The sequence below is a fragment of the Suricata suricatta genome, chromosome 5, assembly GCF_006229205.1.
Source record: "Suricata suricatta isolate VVHF042 chromosome 5, meerkat_22Aug2017_6uvM2_HiC, whole genome shotgun sequence".
NCBI lineage: Eukaryota > Metazoa > Chordata > Mammalia > Carnivora > Herpestidae > Suricata > Suricata suricatta.
The window spans coordinates 92337322-92354705 of NC_043704.1; the positions used below are offsets into that span (position 1 = coordinate 92337322).

Sequence of the window (17384 nt, forward strand, 5' to 3'; positions counted from 1 at the left end):
TGTTTTGTTTGCTTAGTTTTGGGTTTTTTGTTGGTTGTTTGTTTTTTACAAAAATAAGGCTCAGTGAAAGAAATGAGGGAAACAAGAGAAAGGTCAGGTGTAGGAAGGGTCCTTAGCCAGATGAGGTTTTGCCAAAACCCTGAGCAAGGCTTTTGTCATTTCAGGACCTCCAGAGAGAGGGAACAACAATAGGTAATGTAGATACACTCCTCACGTGTACTTCCACCTCTTCACCTGGGCAACCGTGGCCCTGAGAACTTAGGAAGCTTGCCCAGGTCATATAGCTGATAGCTAGGATTTGCCTCTCTGGAAAGTCCGTGCTCTTCTCAGTCATTTTTCCTTAACCCTTTCTTTCCTTGTCCAGTGAATTTCAAGGCAGGGATGCTGAAAACTGATTCATCATAGCCTTTCTTATAAGCCTTGAGGATGGGGTTCATATTGGGTAACGGGCCCTGCTGCCTTGAAGTCCTTGTATATCACACAGTTTAGGAACATGCAGCTGATAATTTAGCCTGGCTCTTCCATGCTGATGTAGCAAGATTACATTATATGACAGACTCAAATGCTGTGAAGGCCTGACGTAAGCAAATAAGAAGAGGCAACATTATGAGCACTTATACTCTAAGTATTATGCCTGCTATCCTTTAAAAAGGATATTGTATTATGATCACTCCCAATTTTACAGGTAAAGAAACTGAGGCAGGGGCGTGTGGGTGGCTCAGTTGGTTAAGCGCCGGCCTCGGCTCAGGTCATGATCTCGCATTTCGTGGGTTCAAGCCCTGCGTCGGGCTCTATGCTGACAGCTAGCTCAAAGCCTGGAGCCTGCTTCAGATTCTGTGTCTCCCTTTCTCTCTGACCCTCCCCTGCTTGCGCTGTCTCTCTCTCAAAAAAAATAAATAAAAGACGTTAAAAAAATCTTAAAAAAGAAAAAAAGAAACGGAGGCAGACTGAAGTTTGGTGACTTGTTCAGAATCACCCAACTAAGTGTCAGAGCCAGGATTGAACCTTGGCCAACTGACCTCACAGTCCACACCGTAAAACGCTATGCTATGCTCTGAATGAGTAGGGAAGGGGAAGGGGTGAAGTAGAGGCAATGGAGTGGGATGGCAGGGGGACCAGAAGTGAGGGAACCCTGATTTGTATCTATTGCTGATTTCTATGATGTGCATATTACCATTATGGCCAATTTCAAGCTACTGACCTGATGTCAGTTAATTATTAGTGTGGTAAGAGAGACAAGATATTGGAGAAGTTAAGGGGGGAGGAGGGTGTCAAGGAAGAGCAAATTTTTGTTAAATGCCTACAGAGAGGCCAAGTAGGTAGGCCATTGGTAAGCCCAATAAGATCTGTTTTGCCAGAGATATAGGGCTGCGAGCCAAGCTGTAATGAGTTGCCTTCAAAGAGGTTGATCTATGACAAGTCCCTGTCTTCTTTGGGGTAAAGACAGAGTCAATCTCAACAGAAGTCAACTTCCACTTAGAGATTTATCTCCACTTCCTTCCCTGCCTACTCTAAGCTCACCTGCTATGGCCCCCACCTTCCCCCAACAAGGCCAACCCTTCCATTCTTTTCCCAGATCCTTTCTTCTTCCTCTAGGGTCTCAATTCACTTGTCTTTTTTTTTTTTTTCCTCCTGTGTAACATTTGTCTCTCCTTATTCACAAGCTCTTTCCCTACAACCAGGCTCAATTCTCTCTCATCTAAAACAAAACAAAACAAGTTTTGTTTATCGTCTCTCAGCCCATTTATTATCCAACTGCTTCCCTAATCTTGACAGTGAGAGTACTCTTCTACCTTCACTATCTATTTCTTCACTCCCACTCACTTTGCAACCCATTACATTCTGGCTCCCAGTCCCACATCTCCGACTAAACCGTACTTATTAGGTTCATCAATGATCTCATGACCCCATTACCAGCACCTGTGATCTACTTGGCCTTTCTGCAGGCGTTTAACAACTTGCTCTTTCTTGAAACTCTCTCTCCCTTAACTTCTCCAGTCTCTTGTCTCCCTTGCCATGCTAATAATTAGTTCTTCCTCTTTTATTGCAGGGGAGTGGGGTGATCTTTTGATAATTGGTTCTTTCCCTCCTGCCTACTATCTGCATTAAGTAATGGTCTTCCCAAGATTTCAGTCTTTTTTCTATTCAGCTTTGTAATTCCAGCTTTCCCTCTGCAAAACCGGCTTTTGCTCTCTGGTGGAATTTACTGTATGGCCTAAAGCCTCCCAGGAATGGTGTTCAGACAGCCCTGTCCTTTCATCAGAGTTGGGTGAAAGTGGAGATCCAGCCCCAGCAAGTGAGGGAATGTGTTTATCCTTTAATCTGGGTGGGGCTAGGAGAGAAGACTTCAATGCCTTCCCACCCCTGCTGGAGGAAAGTGATAATGAAAGCATGGGTGGTGGGCAGGAGACTGAAGTGTGGAACACCTGCCCCACAGCCACAAATAATCTGCATGGCTTTTCCTGCCCTCTTCCTGTCTCCAGCCAGCTGAGCACCCATTAAAACTCAATTCAACTCAGCTGATGCTGTGTGCCCAGACAGCCTCGCTGTCAGTCTCTGTCTCTTCTCTTCTAGGCTGAGTCACATATCTTTGCACTGTAAGGCACCACATCTCTACTTTTGAAGTTTCTGTATCCTAACATAATCATTTGTTGTGAACATCCGTAGGATGGTCCCATGTTGGCATATTTGAAGGTTGTTCGCATTATTAACAGTTACTTCTGAGTTCTTCCTCCAGGCCTCAGCTCCTGGGATCTCTGACTGTACCTTTGCTGCCTGCATTTTTGGACCCATCTGCCTAGAGGTTCCGCTGATTTTAAATGGAATAATTCTGAAGTGGAACTTCTCTTAACTTCCCTGTTTGTTCTTCTGCCTGTACTGTCTGTTTATCATACCCCAAGTTAAAGACCCTCCCATATCTTTGAATTCCCCTGCGTGCCCACCTGATCCCAGTGCCTCCACTCTCCGAGCAATTACCAAGGTCCATCGCCTCCACCTCAGTGATCTCTTTGGTATAATTTCCTCCTCTGCATTCTTCAGGGGCCGACCTTCATTTTTCTCTCCAGGGGACAGTTGCCACATTCTTACAGCTGTTACCTCTGCCTCCAATCTCTTTTCTCACCAATGTATTATCTATACCACAGCTGAAATTCTTCCCAAAGTATAGTATCATTACAAAAAAAGTGCCCAGGCTCCTGACTTGCTCAGTCAGGGGAGCATACGACTCCTGATCTCGGCGTTGTGAGTTTGAGCCCCATGTGGGGTGTGGGGATGCCCAAAATCAAATCTTTAAAAAAAAAAAGTGTGCAAAAATCTTTGCTGTTTCACCCTGACAATGAGGACCTATACGCAAGGGCATTGATCTGGCACCATCTTTCCAGCTGTATCTTCAGTCAGACCGGATTACCTCTACATAGGAACCTGGGTCTGGTGGTCCTTGGTCTCTGTCTGGCCTGCAGACATGTTTTACTTTGTCTGCAACTTAAAAAAAGTTGAATCAGTGTTTTAAAATCAGAGGATTTTTCTTAAAAGTTAAAGTCTTAGAGAAAGTTCAGAGAACTGTGAAAGCTTAAGGAGAATTGGAAATTTGGGGAAAGGGAGGGAATCAGTCAAGGTTTAAATTAAGTTCTCCGTCCATCTTTTACCGGCCTTTGCATTCTTAGACGATGTAGCAGAGTCTTTACATATAGTAAGTGCTTAATTAATACTTGTGGAAGTATAGTTATCTGACTTTTGGTAGTTTCTTGCCACAAGCATTGTATTTTTCTGTAGAACAAAGTATCTGTATTAGTGAATCACAGGGGACTTAAATATGAGGCATATAATTTGCATGTCAATAAAAGTCTGCATTTAAAATACACTCAAACTTTACAATGTTTAAAAAATATGACCGTAGGAGCGCCTGGGTGGCTCAGTCAGTTAAGTGTCTGACTTCAGCTCAGGTCATCATCTCACGGTTCGTGGGTTCTAGCCCTGCATCCAATTCTGTGCTGACAGCTCAGAGCCTGGAGCCTGTTTCAGATTCTGTGTCTCCTTTTCTCCTTCTCTCTCTGCCCCTCCCCTAGTTGTGCTCTGTCTCTCCCTGTCTCAAAAGTAAATAATACAAAAAAAATTTTTTTAAATATGACCATAAAATTTCATGCAGATATTCCATAAATCTGTTTTTCCTGTAATCGGCAGAAAATTGAACAGAATCTGGACAGGAGAATTTAAAAGCTGTTTAACAGGTTAAATGGCCATCACTGGCAAAGTTGGAGAACCACTGACGTAGAATTTAAACCTTCAAATACGGGAAATGAGACAGGTAGTGAGTTACAAAAGATGTTTTAAGTATTTAAGGCGGTTGGTTCATGTTGAAATTGAAACCCAGGCTAAGTTATTGATGCATTGGTAGTATCAGTGTACTATATAGCCTTTCCCCAGTTTCCCCTTCCCCCTTTGACATAAGCATATGAATGAGCTTTTTAGAGATAATTATTTTACATCTGTTTAACCCATAGAAATTTCAGAACTTGGTCATCTGTGTGGTCCTCATAACGAATGTGCATAATAGAAGAGATGATAGTCTCAGCTTCCCAAGAAACACCGGACTGTGCCGAGGCTCACATTTCTTCATGCAGTGACCTGCTTAATTGGGATATAATAATAACAATTAACCCATATAAGGTTTAGTATGTGCCAGGTGCTACTTTAGATGTTTTTGCCTTTTTTTAAGTTTCACAACAATCTTTTGAAGTAGTTAGTATTATTTCTGTCTTTAGATGAGAAATCAAGACAGAGAGGTTTAGTAACATGCCCAAGATCCCACCACTGGTAAGTGGAGGAGCTGGGCTTTGCACTCAGGCACTCTAGGTCTGGAGTCTGTGCTGTTGTTGACTTCCGTGCCTGCGCTGCATTCTCTTAGATTTAGCCTTTTATTTCCATGCTCCCCCTGCCTTCACTTCCTTTATTTATCTGACTTCCCATATGTGTCTGAATTATAGCTCTTGCCCAATACTTTTACATCTTGGTTTCCGACCCTTTTCTTTGCTACCTGTACTTCATCTTCCATGAAGCCAGTTTAGGCTAAAAGCCTTACTGGATTTAATCCCAGGAAGAACAAACAGAAGAAGTTCTTTATCTAGATTTCTCTTACTGCTTGTATTGCTTAGCTAACATCAGCTATTCATTTATAAGTCTTGGTTCTCTTCTATTTCTCCAGAAGGTTGTCTCTCCACCTTCAGCTTCCTGAGCCTATAGAATATATTTCATAATTTACATGTTGACTGACTTAACACAGAACAACCCCATTCACAAATATAAGTAACTATTATAGTGAGAAACAGAGTACAGTTTCTGCTTGGTTTCCTTTGATTATTTATTTATTTATTCTCAAGAGAGAGTGCAAGTAAGCTAGGGGTAGAGAGAGAGAGAGAGAGAGAATCCCAGGAAGGGCAGAGAGAGACACAGAGAGAGAGAAAGTGAGAGAGAAGCAGGGCTCACCTGAAGCAGGGGGCTCATTGCCCTGTGGGACTGAACTCCCAAACCCTGAGATCATGACCTGAGCCAAAGTCAGATGCTTAAGGACTGAGTCCCCCAGGCACCTGGCTTCCTTTGATTCTTGCCTGTCCTTTGATCTGTGGCCATCATACCTTGGGGAGAGGGGAGCCAGTGGCCCACCTATTTTGTTGTGTCCGGTTCCACCAAGGTGTAATGAGTAATGACCCTTCAGCCCTTCCATCTCCTCAGGGAGAATTTCTCTCCTAAATCCTAGGATGGTTATTGGGGCAAGTTCTAAGATCGATAGCACTGCCCTAAAGTACTTCAACTTGCCGAGAATTGGCCAATTCTCGACCTGTGGGGCTCTCAGCACTTAGCCTGCTTCTTTGTGCTACTGGAATTTTTCAGCTACTGAGACCAGCTGTAGGTTTCAGAAAACTTTGTTAGTTTGAGAGTGTTTTGGGGGATGGATCTGAATCTCACTTCACAAATGCAAGGATGCAAGAAATAAAACTTTATTTTTAAAAATTTAATTTAATTTAATTTAATTTTAGCACCTCTCTGACCCTTTCTTACTCTCATCTGCTTATCTGTTTTTCTCCGCATAAACTACCCCTTCTTGAATCAGCTCTTCTGCCCCAATGCCACCCTGACAGTATGGTGAATAATCCAGACAGTTGTTGAGAAGTTCTGTTTTTAGGAGTGATCTAACATGGTGGAGGTGTTTTTGGAAAGGCACAGGCAAATTGAGTCAAGGCTGCATGCATTCAGAGCATGCTGTGCATAAAGGAAACCCAAGGTGGGATCCCTGCAAAAAAGCAATCTTCTCTAATTTGTCTTGGAGAGACAATTCACCTATTTTACAGCTTTCCTATAATTGAAGAAACTCCTATACTATTTTTCTTAAATATTCAATAGTCTTCATTTAACTTAAAAAAGTAGTCCAGAAAGGACTAGAGCCAAGCCTGCCATTGGTTTGTGCATATTTCCTTATTTCATGCCTATCAAACTACTTGTCCTGCAAGAAATGGGATGGATCCTGTGTGTTCTCTATTAATTGGTAACGATATTGACAAAGGCTTATTGTGTGAACTCTAGAATCTTAGTGAATGCAGTGATTCTTGGTTACATCCTGGCAAAGAAATCAGTATTTCCCCAGTAAGACTGACATTTTACCACAAAACTCAAATTATGATTACCTTTTCCCAATTTGCCAAAGACCTTAAATTAGTGGTTAGAGTTCTGTGCATGTGAATTTTTTTATTTAAATTAAAATTTTTTAATGTTTATTTATTTTTGAAAGAGAGAGAGGGAGAGAGAGAGGGAGGGAGAGAGACGAAGGGTGAGTGGGGGAGGGGCAGAGAGGTAGAGCAAGACACAGAATTCGAAGCAGGTTCCAGGCTCTGAGCTGTCAGCACAGAGCTGGGCACAGGGCTCAAACTCATGAACTATGAGATCATGACCTGAGCCAAAGTTGGATGCTTAACCAACTGAGCCACCCAGGAGCCCCATGTGCATGTGCATTTATTTCATATCACACACATTTATTTCATAGCAAGAACGTTATCAGTAGTGGGCTCCTGAGTAGCTCAGTCAGTTAAGCATCCTACTCTTGATTTTGGCTTAGGTCATGCTCTCACAGTTTGTGGGATCACTTTCTGCTTAGAGCTCTACTCTGACAGCACAGCACCTGCTTGGGATTCTCTCTCTCTTTCTCTCTCTCTCTCTCTCTCTCTCTCTCTCTCTCTCTGTGCCCCTGCTCCACTTCCACATGCATATTCTCTCTCTCTCTCTCTCTCTCTCTCTCTCTCAAAATAATTAAATATGCTTTAAAGAAAAAGAACATTATCAGTTTAAACTTTTTCAGTAAATTGAGCAACTGATACATATAGGAGTTGAATTATTTTATTTATATTTATTTGCTCTGCTGCCCATATTGCCAGCAAACAAGTATTAATGAAATTACTGGAATACCTCTATACGGTTAGATTAATGACCTCTTGTTCTTATTTTTCATAAACATTGGCTAATGGTGTTATAATGCAGTGTGTACCAGCCCCTTTCATGGCCAGGCATATGTACATAATAAGAATAAGAATACTGTAGCCTCTTCAAGGCACCCCAGTGTGCAGCATGCCCACGCTGGGAAGCTGTATTATGGTGCATCACAGACTTTATATAGTCCTGATTTCTGCTACTAGTAACGTTGTTTCCTTAATCTTTTGATGGCATTAATTGTTTCACTAATCATGAGTGTTCTGTTTCATATTTTCCAGAAGGACATTGTTACTCTCTAGCTGTCCTTCTTCTCTAGGCTGGAGAGTCACTAGGAGATACAGTATCTAAATTCATAAACCAGTGTCAGGAAAGTTTCTAGCCACTTTCTGACGCTTGTGGACCTCTCTAGTTGGACTGGCTCTAGTCGCTGGCTGCCAGATAGCTTCCAATTCTCTGGCTTTGTAACCTCTCCCCAAGAGGTCAGTTTTATAAGTATGCTAAGTAGGAAGACCTTGTATAAGAAGTGGAAAGGTTGGAGGGTTCCTGGGTGGCTCAGTTAGTTGAGTGTCTGACTCTTGATTTTGGCTTAGGTCATGATCCCACCACAGTCATGGGATGGAGGCCCATCTTGGGTGCAGGCTGAGCATGGAGCCTGCTCGAGATTCTCTCTGTCTTCCTCCCTCTCTGCCCCTCCCGTGTTCATGCTCTCTCTGTCTTTCTCAACATAAATAAATAAACACTTTTTTTAAAAAAAGTGGAAAGAGGGAAATACACTCTGTAGGAAATTTGCTGGGCGGATGAACTGGATCTCTTCTCTCTTTCTTCCTTCTCCAACCAAATAACTTCCTGCAACACTTAATGTGGAGCTCAGTGCCCTCAGGTTCAAAGGAAAAGTGATGGCAGACTGTATATTCTTTGCACATTTTTGAAAAGCTCCTGGTAATGTCTGAGGTGTTCTGCTGCTCAGTGCCAGAGTCAGAGTTAACTCTGCTCCTTGTCTCTCACACACTCATTTATTTCTTCTATTCTCAAAACAACAGACACACTTAAGTATATAGGCTGCAAAACAATTTAAAGATACTTATAGTAAGTATAAAACTTCTCTCTCTTTTATTTGCATTTAAATAAAGTATTCTTCCCCTATTCCTAGTATGTTATTGGACCTGTGATGTGCTGATTGACAGGGAGAGAAAAAGGACCAAGTCCTAACATTCACCAGTCTTAGTGTTCAGTCCTAGAACCCCCACTTACCCAGCCAAATGGTCATGTTTAATTTCTATGCCTTCTTGATAAAACGGGACTGAAGATACCTGTCCAATTTCCCACTCAGAGCTGATCCAAAAGAATCAGATCTCACGCATGAAAATGCTTTGCAGAACCTAAAAGCAAAAGGTAAATATAATTTGTTATTGTATTAAAAGTGGCCAATGAGTCCTCCAGAGTACCAGCCGTTGCTTGTAAGCGTTAGACACCACGAGTTGGTGAGTGTGGCTCTGGTGATGACGGAGTTGACGATGCTGTCCCTCTGTGTTCCCTCCCTCACCCTGCAGAGCAACCTGATCCACTACCTGGGCCTGAGCCATCATCTGCTCGCACTGAATTTTATCATCGTTTCTTTTGGGAAGAAAAGCGCATGGTCGTCTCCTCAGGTGAAGGTGACCGACACTGACTTTGATGGTGTGGAGGTCAGAGTGTTTGAGGGCTCCCCAAAGCCAGAAGAGCCTTTGAAACGCGGCATTGTCTACATCCATGGAGGAGGCTGGGCTTTGGCCAGTGCAAGTATGTCCTGGTCACCTTTGGGTTCGTGGTTTGGGGTCGTGGTTGGCCCTGGGAGGGATAAGTGATTGAATTTGACTTCCGTATTCGGTAGGGGCCTTTGACTTGGTTCTCCTGGACAGCCTAAGCTACCTCTGTTATCCCAGCAGAATTATTAATAGTGTCCCCTTTTTCCCTCAACAGGGTCCTGGTTTGGATGATTAATTCTAAAATTACCCCACATACATAAAGGTTTTGTCCATTTGTTTATTGCTTGTTAATTCAGGCACACTGTTCTGAAAATACTTCCTGTGATCTAAATCACGGGCTAACTTAGGTGAAGGGCTGACAATAGCTTTCTGCACCTAAACAAGTTGAAGGTTCACTGGGCTGGAATAGGAGGAAATTATCTGTGGCTCTTTGCCAACTTGTGTTTGAAGACATTTTTCTATGAAATAGGACAAGTGTTTCTGAATACATACATTAACTAACCCACCTTTCATCTGCTTATGAAACCAAAAATGAAAATATAAGAGGTAGATACCACCGTTAAATGGAAACAATGTTGCAAAATTCAAGAATATTATTTTTGGTGTTGGAAAACTTTCATGAGCAGAACATTCAAAATGGCAGCCCTCTAAGTGGAGCAGCCTGGCAGACAGAATACCAAGGAGGAAGTCAGGGCCTCATCTCTGCCTGTAATTATGGAGCTACTGCCACATTTTTAGCCCAAAGCTTTTGGCATCTCCTAGGTTTAAGGCACTGAAAACTTGTTCTACTTTGTGGTTTTATATAACATTTTTTTAAGGTAACAAAGGCCAGACAAGTATAACTTTTTCTAGTAACCCCATTTCATATTCATTATGTATTCTTTGATTCATGGATTTGCTTAAGTTTTCAACAGATGTTTAGGGAGTATGTAGGTTTTGCCCAGGACAGAGGGGTTTTCTGGGGGTATAGGACCTCCAGGATAAAACTCAGAACAGTTATATATAATCATATGCTTTTGGTTACCCTAGGGGATGAGAACACAAAAGTGAGTAACGGAAATGATCGCAATCTCTATTGTATTGGACACTTGCCCAGTGAGACAGTCCGCTGGAGGCCCGGCAGCATCCCCATGGGCTTTTCTACATAATTTTGACTGATCACTCCTGGCAGAGGAAGTGCTCAGGCTGTAGGCACTCTGCAGGTGGTTATGTAGTTGCTAAACTTCTGGTTCTCAGACTGCCTTGGAAAACCTATGAATAAAGTAATATTTGGCTTTCTGTAGACAAATTCCTCTCTTAATTTATTGAAAGAAGAGCTAAGGGATTCAATTTTTAGGTATTAAAATTGTTTCTGTCACTGCAAACCTTTGGATCCTCTTTTTAAGAAATGCTAGTACTTCCTAAAATTATAGTTTTTATTTGTTGGTTTGGACGAAATATCCTGTTCTTCAAACTGGAAGAATTCAATTGAATTGCAGCAGATAAAGGTATTAAAACCTAAAAATTGTGTAGTTCTAAGGAGGTAACTGTTTATCTGCTGGGTTTTTTGAAAACACATATATTTGAAGAGCTACAAAATCGGAATTAATTTGGTGCATTTCATATAGCCTATTACAAAATCAATGTCTACTTAGTTAAAAGTGCATTCAAGGGTAATCTAATATGAATTTCCTGTTTTTTATACTAATTGCATTTTATCTGAAACCAGATTTAATTTTTGCATTTGTATATGTAACCCTATTAATGATACATATGTTCATATTCACTTTTCATTATTTTTATTATTAATAACTTAAGTCCAGAAGCAATCCACAATTAGAATTTAAGAATGGACAGTATTCAATAACTTGTTTAACAGTGATTGTTCCTTTGTCTCTTTTAGAAATCAGGTATTATGATGAACTGTGTACCACAATGGCTGAAGAATTGAATGCCGTCATTGTCTCCATTGAGTAAGTAATTAATACTAGTTCGAGAAAAATAATTTTTAAGAAGAGATCTTAGATAACAATCTGCTTACTTTACTTTACAATCCTAAAATAAAATGCAAAATACAGATCCAGAAAGATGAAGGGTTTTGTCCAAGGTCACACAAAATGATTTCTGATATTACTTGGAATTTCTTGGACTAGTTTTATAACACCTCACATTATAAAACTTCTGGAAAAGGAATTAGCAGAAGTTGAGGAAAATATACAATCAGTTATCTACAGCAAATAATTTTGTTTACTGCCTTTTAAAATTTAAAACCAGGGGCGCCTGGGTGGCTCAGTTGGTTAAGTGTCCAACTTTGGCTCAGGTCATGATCTCACAGCTCATGGGTTCGAGCCCCGCGTCGGGCTCTGTGCTGACAGCTCAGAGCCTGGAGCCTGCTTCGGATTCTGGGTCTCCCTCTCTCTCTGCCCTTCCCTGTGCATGCTCTGTGTCTCTCTCAAAAATGAATAAATGTTAAAGAAGTTTTTTTAATAAAATAAAATTTACAAACCAATTAGGAATTGGGAAAGTCATTCTGCTGGAGTTCCGTTCTGTAACTTGTAAATATATGTGTAATATATATATATATATATGTGTGTGTGTGTTCAACAAATCTCAGGCGGTGCAATGACTGTCACTAATAGTATTAATAAGAATATAATTAATAATTGTAGCAATTGTGGTGACAGTACTAATATGGAAATCCTGGCTCCTGTGCTATGGCAGACACTGTGCTGGAGCTATTACATACATAGTCTCTCCTTCTTCAGACCTCTGTTCCCCTATCATCCTTCCACCAAGGCCTGTCTTGATATTAACTATTTAAAATTGCAGCTCACTCTTCCTCTGTTTCATTTTCCTCCAGAGCTGTCATCACCTCTGACAGGCCATAATAAATACTTAATACATAATAAATACTTAGTATTTGTACTAGGTTGAAAGAGACTATCTAAGGTCCATGAAGATAGTGATTTTAGGGATTTTTGCCTGTTCATTTTAAAAAATTTTACTGTTTACTTTTGAGAGAGAGAGAGAGACAGACTGTGAGTGGGGGAGGGGCAGCGAGAGAGAGGGAAACACAGAATCCGAAGCAGGCTCTAGGCTTTGAGCTGTCGACCTGAGCCCCATGCGGGGCTCAAACTCACAGACTGTGAGATCATGACCTGAGCCGAAATCAGACAACTGACTGAGCTGCCCACGCACGGCTGTTTTGTTCTTTGTTAATCATTAGTGCCTGGACACATCTCTGGCAGATAGTGAGCATTCAATATTTATTGAAGGAACAAATCAGGAGTCTTGCTTAATCTCATATAAATCATCTAAGATAAATATTGTGATACTTTTCTCATAGATGAGGAAATTGAGGACCAAGAAGTTAAGTAACCTTCATGAGATAACATAACTGGCTAGTTGCTTAGAGTGAGGCATTAAGCCCAGGTCTTGAGGCCTGTATACATTTTTAATCCAATATCAAGCCAACATTGAAGAAAACTGATAATGCTAAGTGACAAGGTTCCAACATCAACTACTTTCCATGCCCTAATCTCATCCAGCTCTCTTCTTCCCTTTGCCTCTCTCCACCCACTCCTCTTCCCTTCATAGCTCATCCCCTCGGTGCCCTTGCTCCAGACCTGAGACCTAAGAGAATCTGTTCTTCTGCAGGATCTGGGAAGGGCTGGTCTCCCAAGTCACTTGGGCAGCTGTGATCCTGGAACAGAAGACATGGAGTCACACGGTGCTGTGTCCAGAGTTGGCTTCCTGGTCAGCTCTGGACAGCTCCCAGCCTTCCCTGGCCTCTCCACACACCACCCAGCTCACTCGAGGGCCCTCAGTGCAGTTTTATAATGTAGGAACCTTCAGGTAAAGGATTGCATCCTCTAGCTTGGGCAGCTGGCCAGAGAAAAGCAGGAGCTGTTTAGGTAGCTGAGCCCCATGATGGAGCTCGGCTCTAGAGCTCAGAACTGAGGAACCAGCCTCACAGACTTTTCAGTGGTTTCGTGTGTAGCTCCTGCTCCTCAAATCCTCAAAGAAAAGCAGGAAAAGTGGACTCACTTAACTTGGCACCATGAGGATTCTCTACACAGGCCTTACCACCTAGGGCTTCAATGAAAGCATTTGGCAACATGCCTAAGTTCTTCCTACATGCCCTTCTCTGCCTGTCACCCTCTGTCTCAAGTAAAGTAGGTGTTCTAGTCTAATCTAGGCTTATCATAAAATACACATGGAAGGATATGAGGGTTTTAAGATTTCTTTTAAATCTAAAGGACTACTGTCATCTTAACTCTCCATGGTGCCTCATCTATGTAGTGTAGTATCCACAAGTTTATCATTGTGGGGGGGTGGTCACAGCAGTAGGCAAATACTGTTACTCATGACCGCACGACCTCAGCAGATCATTTAATGTCATATGCAAACTGGAGTTAAGAGTCCTTCCTGTATATCTAGAATGTGAACTACTGGGAAGAGAAATCATGTCTTCTTTCCTTTGGTTCCCATCTCCTAGTACAAGACTTAGAACATGTAGGCTAGGTAACCACACTTTGAGTTAGGTCAGTGACCCCAGAGGACTGTCATGAGTATCAGTTTAGACAATGGAGGTCAGTGGGCTCCAGAGACTCTAAAGCACTAGACAAGTCTGGAGGATTAGTGCTCTAACCCATAGAATGGAAAGACCCAACTTACAAATTTATTTATTAACTGTGTGTTCAGAACTCACAGCACTTGTTTTGCAGCAAATCAAGAGCTAAGGTGGTTGGAATCCAGACCAGCCAGCTCACAGAGTCCCATAACCTATGCTCTAGTTGGGGAAAAGCCAACATCATGTGGGCAGTGATCATGATGTTTCTCTTGGAAAGTATTGTCAGCAATCTAACTTGGGAACATATTTCTTCTCACTGTTCACTTTTTTCCTCTTTCTTCTATTCCACAAATGTTTATTGAATATCTGTTAAGTGCCAGTTACTGTGAAGCAATCATAGTTCTTGCTCTTGTGGGGTTTACAGTGTATCTGGTACAACACGAACAAGTAAGGTTAAATTGTGGTAAGTGACGTGAAGTAGAAGGCATCAAATAGGTAAGGGCTCACCTAGTTTAAAGGGTTTATTATTACAGGTATTAATGAGAATGTGAATAATAATTATAGCAATTGTGACAGTAATAATACAAAAATCCTGGTACCTCAACAACTAGGTAAGTTCTTACCTAGTTTGAAGGGTCAGAGAATTCATGTCTTAAAGAAAGTGATGTTTGCATTGAGCTCCTAAGGATGAGCAGAATCTAGTTAGACAAAGTGAGTTGGTGATGAGAGTCCAGAGTGGCATCATGAGAAGGCTTGGAAGGAAGGGGCAGAAGCAGGGAGCTAAGGGAACAAAACACGAGAGAAGACAGATGGAGAGAGTTCTCGCCATGACTCAGGAAAATAAGAAAGAAGAATGGATGGTGTCTGGAGTCTTGGGAGGCTGATGGGTCCTTGGTTCTCCTAGAATCCCCCCTTCTAGTGGGAAGGCTGTCTGGAGACCACTGCTCCTGAGGCCCATAGGTGCGGGTCGTGGTGGCGGCTTAGCTTCCTGTGGGGCGTGGCCTGGGGGAAGGTTGTCACCCAAGGAAGCAGGTAGGCAGGGGTTGGGGGCAGCCCTGGTAATGGAATCACTCCCTTGCGGCCAGTAGCAGGAGCTGGAACGCCTCAGTTCACGTTGCTGGTGCTGGCTCACAGTTCTGGGAACAGACCCAGCAACTAAGGTAGATAATGGCCTTAAGGGATAAAAATAGACCTTGCCTCTGTTCAGTTGCTTCTACAATACCATGCTGTTCCTACAGATTAGTTGCACTGAAGTATTTGTTAAGGAAATGAAGAAGTTCATCTTATATTATTTTTTAAATTTTTTAATGTCTTTATTATTTTATTTTTGAGAGACAGAGACAGAGAGGAGCAGGGAGGGAGGGAGACACAGAATTCAAAGCAGGCTCCAGGCTCTGAGCTTGTTAGCACAGAGTCCAATGTGGGGCTCGAACCCATGGACTGTGAGATCATGACCTGAGCCAAAGTTGGACACTTAACCGATTGAGCCACCCAGGTGCCCCAAGTTCATCTTATATTAATAAGTAAGACACATGGATGCATCCCCATTTATATAATCTAAGAAGGTCCTATTTTATGTTCATAAACCTATTTCATAGAGCATTTTAGCTATAACATTACACCTTTTTACCTGTAGTTTAAATAATAAGGCACAGTTCTGGAACCATAAGACATAAGGAAGATTTAATTTCTTTTTTTTTTTAATGTTTATTTATTTTTTTTGAGAGAGCTCAAGCAGGGGAGGGGCAGCGAGAGGGGAACAAGGATCCAAGATGGGCTCTGCACTGACCAAGGTGTGCCCAATGTGGGGCTCGAACTTACAAACCGTGAGATTATGACCTTAGCCGAAGTCATATGTTCAACCCACTGAGCCACTCAGGTGCCCCTAATTTCTTTTTTTTTTTAATCTTCATTTATTTATTTTGGAGAGAGAAGGAGAGAACGAGCAAGGGAAGGAGGGGGAGACAATCCCAAGCAGGCTCCGTGCTGTCAGCAGAGCCTGATGTGGAGCTCGAACCCACGAACTGTGTGATCATGGCCTCAGATGAAACCAAGAGTTGGATCCTTACCCCACAGAGCCACCCAGGTGCCCCCATCTCTTTTTTTATAGATAAAATGTAAGATAATAGCAAAGTAGGCATGTTGGCTATGATTAAATCCTATTTAATCTACTTAATTCATTAATTCTACAAGGCATTTACGTTGCTTTTTAGGGTATGGAAAACTGTTTTTAAGTTGTGTTTTGCTTTTAATTAAATCTTTACTACACTCAGATGCCCTATTTTGTGTAGATGGAGGCGAAGTCCCATTCCACCAAATGTCAGGTGACGTTGTGCACAAAGCACTTAAAATTTGACAGAGCTGTGAAAATGTCGCTAATGTAGACAGAAAAGAAGCTGCAGTACTTAGTTTGCTGCTAACAGAGTTTTAAGGAAGGGGATTTTTATGCTTCTTTTTGTTTTTAATCCATAAAATTAGATGAGTGCAAGCTGACAAAATCAGAGTGCTTTCAGGAGGCTCAGTATAACCCACATCTCAGTAAATAGTTGTAGAAATAAGATACTTGGAAAAACACGGAGTAATGGTGACCTACCTGTGACTTTCTCTTTTCCTTTTCCTGCTCTTCCTTTGAGTTCTGAGTTGAGAAATCTTCATGCATCCCTCCTATTGGGCAGCCCTGAACGATGGGCAGAACAAACCCTTGAGGGTTCTCCTCTAAGGAAGGAAAGATTTGCTGAAAACTTCCTTTTCACTCAGTGCGGGCCAACTGTAGCAAATGTAAAAGCCAGCATCACAAATAATTTAGTACTAGAGAAAGATAATGTGCTTCTTTAAGAAGTAGTTTGTTTTCTTTTCTTCCCTATCTTTAGCTAATGAATCTCTCCTTCTTAGACATATTCAGCGAGTGTCTTCTTGGCTCTGTTTTCTAGTCACCTGAAAAAACCCACAGGTTTCTCTTTTGTGGTTTGCGTCTTTGAGAATTTCTGGGGAACAGGGGGTGATGGGAGCTTTTACAAAAAGCCCATGCTGCAGCTGCAGGGGACCTCTGATTGCAAACCACAGTGAGACCGTGAAGCCAGCTTCCACCCACACCTGAGCTCTAGGAAGCTATGTTTAACTTCTGAAATCATACAGAGAAAGGAGGCCAAGGGGAAGAGGCACCAAGCCTACTTGGGCTTCCATAGATAGCCACCTGGGAATGCTCGGGCTCCTTAGTTACCCTCGTGGTTATAGGCAGGTTTGCGTCTGAATGGGAGGAAGCAGTTTAGATAAACACCCAGAGCCTGGGGAGATCCCTGCTGGGTGTACATAGATAAGTCTAAGAAAGTCGTAAATTATGAACAGTACATCAGAGAATCCCTTTGTTTAAAAAATTTTTTTTTGATGTTTATTTATTTTTGAGAGAGAGACTGAGCGTGGGATCACAGTGGATCACACTCCTAGGCTCAGTCACTCCTAGGGTTTTGGCAAAGCTTCCGAACCTCTTGTCAATTCTTTTGAAAGTCATTCTCGTCCAATCAGCCAAGCCTTCACTGATCTCAGCTCTCCCTTGCTGACTGGCTGGTAGGGAAAACTATTGCAGGGGCAGATTTTGAGAGTAGAAACAGAAA

General features: G+C 42.0%; 1 protein-coding gene and 1 long non-coding RNA gene across 3 annotated transcripts in view; one reads left to right on the top strand and one right to left on the bottom strand.

The window, feature by feature from the left end:
- Positions 1–17384, top strand: part of NCEH1 (neutral cholesterol ester hydrolase 1) — a 54641-nt gene that overhangs the window by 27445 nt on the left and 9812 nt on the right. Inside the window, exons 2-4 of one of the 2 annotated variants that reach the window (XM_029939863.1) lie at positions 9027–9255; positions 11104–11173; positions 12858–13055. In XM_029939863.1, the coding sequence (XP_029795723.1) occupies positions 9027–9255; positions 11104–11173; positions 12858–13055 (497 nt within the window). The remainder of the gene's footprint in view (positions 1–9026; positions 9256–11103; positions 11174–12857; positions 13056–17384) is intronic. The other variant, XM_029939864.1, reaches the window with a different exon arrangement.
- The window catches only part of LOC115292017, a 64805-nt gene that overhangs the window by 2504 nt on the left and 44917 nt on the right, over positions 1–17384 (bottom strand). Inside the window, exons 5-6 of the long non-coding RNA XR_003908758.1 lie at positions 16367–16540; positions 8728–8855 (exon numbers count right to left, since the gene is read on the bottom strand). This is a non-coding gene — a long non-coding RNA (uncharacterized LOC115292017). The remainder of the gene's footprint in view (positions 1–8727; positions 8856–16366; positions 16541–17384) is intronic.